This window comes from Ictalurus punctatus, chromosome 9, assembly GCF_001660625.3.
Source record: "Ictalurus punctatus breed USDA103 chromosome 9, Coco_2.0, whole genome shotgun sequence".
In the NCBI taxonomy this organism is placed as follows: domain Eukaryota; kingdom Metazoa; phylum Chordata; class Actinopteri; order Siluriformes; family Ictaluridae; genus Ictalurus; species Ictalurus punctatus.
In genome coordinates this window covers 29,561,236-29,568,875 of record NC_030424.2, presented here as the reverse complement: position 1 = coordinate 29,568,875, position 7,640 = coordinate 29,561,236, and the positions used below count along the sequence as shown (strand labels likewise).

At 38.1% G+C, this 7,640-nt stretch overlaps 1 protein-coding gene across 2 annotated transcripts; it reads left to right on the top strand.

Moving 5' to 3' along the window:
* The first annotated feature begins 1,178 nt into the window (after positions 1 to 1,178).
* Positions 1,179 to 6,580, top strand: LOC108270240 (peptidylprolyl isomerase E (cyclophilin E)). Of its 2 annotated transcripts, none has more exons than XM_017476714.3 (10): positions 1,179 to 1,267; positions 2,162 to 2,260; positions 2,523 to 2,566; positions 2,734 to 2,760; positions 3,131 to 3,212; positions 3,879 to 3,982; positions 4,242 to 4,365; positions 4,990 to 5,175; positions 5,854 to 5,996; positions 6,301 to 6,580. In XM_017476714.3, exons 1-10 carry the CDS (start codon positions 1,237 to 1,239, stop codon positions 6,367 to 6,369), a joined length of 909 nt encoding a protein of 302 aa, XP_017332203.1. In that variant the 5' UTR covers positions 1,179 to 1,236; the 3' UTR covers positions 6,370 to 6,580. The 2 variants fall into 2 exon arrangements, with proteins under 2 accessions (XP_017332203.1, XP_017332202.1); XM_017476713.3 differs by lacking the exon at positions 1,179 to 1,267 and adding an exon at positions 1,305 to 1,394.
* The last annotated feature ends 1,060 nt before the right edge of the window (positions 6,581 to 7,640 follow it).

Below are 7,640 nucleotides of genomic sequence, written 5' to 3'. Positions count from 1 at the left end.
TGGGCTGATTTAAGTGTTTCAGAAACTGATTTTCTTCTGAAAGTTTCATGAACAACTGTCTAGAGTTTACACAGAATGGTGCAAAAAATAAAAAACAGACAATCTTTGGGTGAAAACGCTTTGTTGGTTGTTGATGAGAGAGGTCAGTGGACATTGTCCAGACTAGTTTGGGCACACGTGAAGGCTGTGGTAACGCAAATAATCACTCTTTACAACCGTGCTGAGCAGAAAAGCATCTTGGAATGCGCAATAATTCAAACTTTGACATGGATGGACTTCAACAGCAGAAAATCTTAGGAACAGGAATCTGGGAACGGATGATTGAAGACTGGGAAGACCTCCGGAAAGTGCGTGTAGCTTGAATACAAGTTGTGTAATATGTTGTGACTTTTTTTTAGTCCTGGTGAAGATGCAGCCTATTGCTTTCAGAACTAGCTTCAACGGCTAAGCAGCAAGACGTCCAAAGAGTCCAGTGTAGATATTGTGAAAGCTTGCCCTAGTTTCTGAGTGTCATATAAGGTCTTACATGCTGCCATTAACAATATTTAAAAACCATCATTCAGGGGGAAAATGAGAAAGACGCATAAGACACAACTAAAGAGTGGAAGAAACACTTCACTACTCATTTTCAGATTTTTTGACCGTTTGTGGAATATCTGTTAAACCTAACTTGTATTGAATGTGTGTTCATTTTAATATCTCAAAGTAAGGGTGTGTAAAGTTTTGCTCTCAACCGTTTGGTAAAATGGATTTCTCCATTTACATTAAAAAAAAACAACAACAAACAATTCTACGCCACAACAGAAGATGGCGGAAGAGCAACATGGAACCCACAGCGGTATCTTTTCTACACCTTATCTTTACCTAATCCCGCCTCCTGAGCTAGCACTGACTAGCTCATTTCTACTCACAAAAACGTTAGCCGATTAGAATAATAGGTCAATTAAAAAGTGATTTAATATATCTGGAATAAAATCTAAGCTATTTTATGTTTTATAATCGTTTTCTTCCATTTTTTTGCTTTTTATGGCCGCAAAGGTGGCGTGACCGACGTCTGAATTGTCCAACCAGCTACAGGTGTAAACGTATGACCCAATTACAGCCCAGAACGATTAACGGAAACTAACCAATCCTAGTTTAGGAGGCGGGGTTTGTCTTAATACGGGTGGGGGGGGAAATAACGCGGAGAAAGTGCAACAACTTTCCGCTGGTCAGAGGTTAAGGGTTAAAAATAAAATGGCGGCGACCAAGCGTGTGCTTTATGTCGGTGAGTAATGTTTGTGTAATATTTTGGCCAGTTTTTATGTTTCAGTATTCATTAGTAGTTCAGTAGTTTTCTATGTTTAGTTGGGAAGAAATTATTTGCGTGGTTGATGTTAAAAGACAGACGAAAGGTATTTATAGTTATGATTTTGTTTTCAGAAAGCAAATATTATTCAGTCTTTCAGAAGCAACTATTTTTTGCTTCTTTAAATATATATATATATATATATATATATATATATATATATATATATATTATTTTGACTGCATTGTTCTTTGTGTGATGTGTAGTGATGATCAGGTTGTTTATATTTGTCTGGCAGTTTTTGTTATGATATTTTAAAAACTCCGAACAAAACTACACATCATTTCAGTTTTACTTTTGCACATGAGTTGAGTTGTTTTTCTTTTCTTTTTCTTTTCTTTTTCTTTTCTTTTCTTTTCTTTTAACATACTGTTTTAAAAGCTAGTTCTACAGATAGTTTTCTTTGGCTTGGTACCATCAAGCCACATCTTCTGTACCTTTCTTGTCTTTGACCTGGGACGGTGCATGTAAGTGTACCTTTAATTAGTTTTTAGAGTGAACCTTAAGGTGTTAAAAAAAAAAAATAATAAAATAAAATATTTAAGGTACTTATAAGTTACACCAGGTTTGTGTTTCTGGATGAAAATGAGGATTAAACGTACAAAAGATCTTGATTGTACCATGTCAGTGATGAGGAAAGATGCAGTTTAATATCTTTATTTCTGAGAGTGAAGCAGATGGTTTCCTATTTCCTGTATAAATGCAATTACATGTCTAATTTGGGATGTAGTCCTACTGGGAATGTAACTTCTGTGTGTAAAATATAAAAGAGGAGTGAAAAGCCTGCCTAATATCACACTGTGTGTTTTTTAGGTGGTTTAGCAGAAGAAGTGGATGAAAAAGTGTTACATGCAGCGTTCATTCCATTCGGCGACATCACGGATATTCAGATCCCTTTGGATTATGAAACCGGTAATAATAACAACAATAATACTAACACAGATATTCATCTAAGTCAGATATAAGTATTTGTTTAGGACCGAGTCGACTGAAATGTTTCACATGATGTTAAAAAGCTTTTGATCCGAAGGTCTGTGATTTAAATGCGTGAAATCGGTGTCGTAGACAAAAATATAATCGTGCCAACGTATTCATTTCTTTCATTAGAAAGCTAACATTTCATTTACAGTAAAATATCTTTATTTAAACTCGATGTTTGATTTTGTCCTCACAGAGAAGCATCGTGGTTTTGCCTTCATCGAGTTTGAGCTGGCTGAGGTGAGTACATTGGTTTTGCCTAGTTTATTGCCATCAATATCTGAAATATTTTATTTTTATTATTATTATTATTATTATTATTATTATTCCTGTACATTTCTAATCAGAGCTCTAATGAAAGCTTTGTTTTTTCTTTTCTTTTATTTTTTTAACCATATTTTTAACAGGATGCTGCAGCGGCCATTGATAACATGGTAAGATTGAATGAAATGGTTTGTACACACGCTTGGTAAAGCTTTGTTTAACTTTTTTAGATCGTTGTATTTTTAACCAATGTTTGGGTTTTATGAGGATGTTTTCAGCGTGCCCTGCAGCCAGCATTTTTTACTTTTTGGTTTGTTTAATTATGTACAGTGAGAAAACAAACCAAATGCATCAAATACAGTCTGATTTAGGAGGCGTACTCGCACTATGCCCGGTTGCCTTGTTGCCACGCCTATAAATCTGTCACGAGAACTGTACAGGTTTAGCGTATAGCCTCAGACCACAACAGCTGTATTACTTCCACTCATAGTGCTACTTGATGTTATTAAATAACTCCATTTCTATCACCGTGTTTCTCAGAACGAGTCGGAGCTGTTTGGTCGGACCATCAGAGTGAACATCGCCAAACCCATGAGGATTAAAGAGGGCTCGTCTCGACCTGGTCAGTGCAAGCACGCTTCAGTGTTTTTCCCCCCTAAGTTAGGTCGATGCCACGTTGTTATTTTTTTCTTTCAATATTTTTCTATAATTCTTTCGTTTTCTATAATGGCAGCTCTGACAGTAGCGCAGCTCCAAGTTAATGTGCTCGTTCTAATAACGTATTGTTTCTATGGCAACAACACGCACAGTGACTTGTATGGCAGTCACGCCATGCAAAAGGATGATTTAAAAAAATCATTCATATGGTGAAGTTTTCTGTAAGGAGATGTTTGTCGCATCTATGGAAGGAGTGTCCGGTGTCAGCACTTAGTAACAGTCAAGGGTAAAGCTTTTTGAAGCTTTTAGATTTTAATTCATTTATACCCTCTGCCAAGCAAAACTAATATAAATGCAACATGGTGGCTACTAGGAGGTGAAATCAGACCGAATCTTGAGGTCGTGTGCAACTCGATCAACATTTAATAAACAAAACAACAGGCAGTAAAAGCCGCCGCCTTTTTTATTATTATTATTATTATTATTATTATTATTATTTTTTTTTTTACATTTTTGAAAAATATATTTTCCGTTTAAACTCGAAGGGCTTAACTGCACAGACGCTATGCTTAAAATGATTGTAAGCATGTTTGCTTTGTATTTGTGCATCACTTTTTTTTCCTTCTCACAGTCTGGTCTGATGACGATTGGCTGAAGAAGTTCTCAGGGAAGACGACAGAGGAGGCGGAGGAGGCGGAGCCAGCCGGAGAAGCGAGCAAAACCATGACCCAGGAGGTGAGGAAAAAAAAGAAGCTGTGACTGGTTTATTCTCAGCAAAATGCACATATAATGATATATTGAGTCTAAAGAGGACTCGGAGGAAAGTCACTCTCATCCTGCATTCAAACTAAGCTGTCTATTTACAACAGATGACACAACGTTATAGAGAAGGTGGTGTGTTAACTAACTAGTAGAATAGTTTGTAGGAAAATGATTATACAAATGATTAAGATTTATTATTGCATCCTGATGTTATTGGTGTGTGTGTGTTCAGGGAGAGCCACCGGCTAAGAAGGGCAGAGCGAACCCACAGGTCTACATGGACATCAAGATCGGTAATAAACCTGCAGGAAGACTGCGCATGTTACTCCGAGCTGACGTGGTGCCCATGACTGCAGGTACGAGTGTGATTTATCAAATATTCCAGCAGTTTTCCTGAACAGATAACTGAACCCTCACACGTCTGCTGTACCGTTACGTCACATTTAATGTTTTCCTTTTTTGAATATGAAGTTTAAGGTGTAGAAAATGTGACTCAGGAGCCTTTATTTATTTATTTATTTATTTTATCTTGTACTATGAGTTATTTTAAAAAGAAAATCGAAGTTATTCTGCTTTGAAGAAAGTTAAAAATTTTAATTTAAAAGTTGAGGTTCCTGGCTTGACCACTTGATGTCGCTGTCACACAAAATCAAATCCCGAGGACGATCAGCTCTCAGTCTCCTCCTTTTCTCTGCTGTTCTCTTGATTTAATGAACACCGCTGAAATGAGGAAAGTGTTTCATTTTCTAAGTAAACTAGAAGTTAGCTGAAGCTATCAAAATCTAAACAGCCCTCTGATCGTTTCCTACAAACTACACCACCACCAAGGGTAAAACACCTACTTTCTATTGAGAGAGGTGGAGTGTTTCTTAATGGACAGACAGCAGTGACATTTTTAATTTTAATTCAAGACAGGCTCACAGTAAGCTACACTTTTAGCTCTTCAGTGTTGATTTATTTGTCGTGCTTCTTTGTGGTAGAGAACTTCCGTTGCCTGTGTACACACGAGAAAGGTTTCGGCTTCAAGGGCAGCAGCTTCCACAGGATCATCCCTCAGTTCATGTGTCAGGGAGGTGACTTCACCAACCACAATGGCACCGGCGGCAAATCCATCTACGGACACAAGTTCGACGATGAGAACTTTGTGCTCAAACACACCGGTCCAGGTGAGGATCTGCTTTACAACAAGCACATGTATGGACTTGAAAATCTAAAAGTTCAGGCATGGATCTCGTATCAAAGCTGACGATTGTTCATCGATCTTTTGCTAAGGTTCTGTGTGAATGTTTTCTTGACCAAACCAAAGTAAAACTTCTCACCTGTCTCGTCAGCTGAATCAGTTCTTTCATTGCGCAATCAGATTTAGCCCCGCCCACAAATCTCTATAAAAGCCGAAATGATCGATGAAAATGACAAAATGATGACCAGATGGTGAAAGAGCACCTCCTAAGCATGAAATGCACTATATCTTCCACTAATGCAGTTCAGCCACTGCAACACAACACATCGGCCAATAGTTTAAAAACATCCGATGATCAGGGCCGATTATATCCTGTCAATCAAAAGAGGGAGGGAAAACACATCGATTTTGTGCTGTGCATAAAGATGATGTCTCTTGTGTGGAATGACGACAAAACTGCAGGGTTTTTTTTTTTCAGTCAATGTTAATATGAATTAATAACATTCAGTAAGTTAAGAAATCTTAATTCTGAAGATTAAAGTTAGTTCATGTGTTAAGCGCAGCACGCTGGATCGACTCATTTACATCTTCTTTATTAAAATGAACGTTATGTGACGACGTGAACACGTACGATACTTCTCTCTTTGTGTTTGTGTGCGCGCAGGTCTGCTCTCAATGGCGAACTCTGGTTCGAACACAAACGGCTCGCAGTTCTTCATCACCTGTGACAAAACAGATTGGCTGGATGGCAAACACGTGGTGTTCGGAGAGCTTCTGGAGGGCATGGATGTGGTGCAGGCCATGGAGGTGTGTGTGTGTGTGAGAGAGAGATTCTCAGTATATTTATTTCTTTTACAAGTCATTAATTTCAGCTTAATGTTATTATTTAAGGAAAGTAAATGGAGATTTGGCCTCATAATCTGGGAAAGTGTGTGTGTGTGAGACTGCAGTGAAAGACTAAGGAAGCAAAACTCATACACTGAACATGTCTTGGCTAATGTATTTAGATTCAGGATATTTCTGGATTATTCCGTATTAAGTAAAAAAAATTGTTTAACAGCATTAGATTTCGAACTTGACGTTAATGGCTGCTTCTGTATCTTCTTTGTAGGCTCAGGGAAGTAAAGATGGCAAACCCAAACAGAAGGTGATTATATCTGATTGTGGAGAGTACGAATGAGCACCTGTACCTGCGGAGTGTGTGTGGAACATGCTTGTTGGAATGCCTGTGTGTGTGTGTGTGTGTGTGTGTGTGTGTGTGTGTGTGTGTGTGTGTGTATTTTATGAGTATAGTTCATGTCACTCAACTCGGTCAAAGCCTTCTGGTTTAAACAGATGCTTTCTTTTGTATGATGGATTTGTAAATATCTAATAAATTTTTATAATGAAAATTGGCTCACTTTTTTATTTATTTATTTATTTATTTATTTATTTTTTTTACCAGGATCTTCAGTCATTATTAGGAAATGATCACGTGTCTGATCGTTGATTTACTTTTACGGCTAGTGTGAGGACTTATATGAGCTTTCTGAGTGTGACCAATTTGAATTAAATTATTGCATGTTTCCTAAGAAGATACCTCACCATTGTTGTTACATATCATTATTGTACACCGATCAGCCGTAACATTAAAACCACTGATGGGTGTAGTGAATAATATTGATTATCTCATTACAGCGGGACTTGTCAAGGGGTGAGATATATCAGGCAGCAGTCAGTTCTCGAAGTTGATGTGTTGGAAGCAGGAAAAATGGGCAAGCGTAAGGATCTGAGCGAATTTCACAACAGCCAATTTGTGATCTTTGGCCTCGATGTTACTGAGCTAGTTAAGTTCCGTTAGCCACTGACTGTCTGCACCTGTTAACCGGCATTAACATTTCACAGAACACGTGAAGAAACATGGCCCTAATCCAACCTCCTAATGCTAATTACTACAGCTTGCCTTGTCCAAAACGCTTGCTAAATGTAGTTAACCTTAACCCACTCTCTGTACTACATCATGGTGAACAGCTGTAATGCTATGTTACGTCAAAAGGTAATGGGAATGTCTAACATTACTGCGAGCTGTATGTTAAAGTAATTCAGGTGAACGTCTAGGTTAGCATCACTCATTCCTATTGGTGACAGCATCCACCTATCAAACCCTAACTCGGAGCCTCATAAGATGCAGTCCATATTTCACAGCCAACACATACACGACACTCGTAGTGTAACGCCAACACTGAGGAAGCAGTACGATATTCTTTTGAAGCCGTCACGATAGGTAAAGTTAATTATCACTTGCTGAGTTACTGTTTTACAATGAATGCATTTGCGAGAGCTCCTTGCCTAAATATCAGAAACTCGGCCAGGCATTTTAAGCAGCATTAACGCTAAACAGTCATAAACGCTAACTTACTGGAGGCCATTTGGTTTCCTCACCTCAGGACTCTGCTGTCACAATGAAAAGCT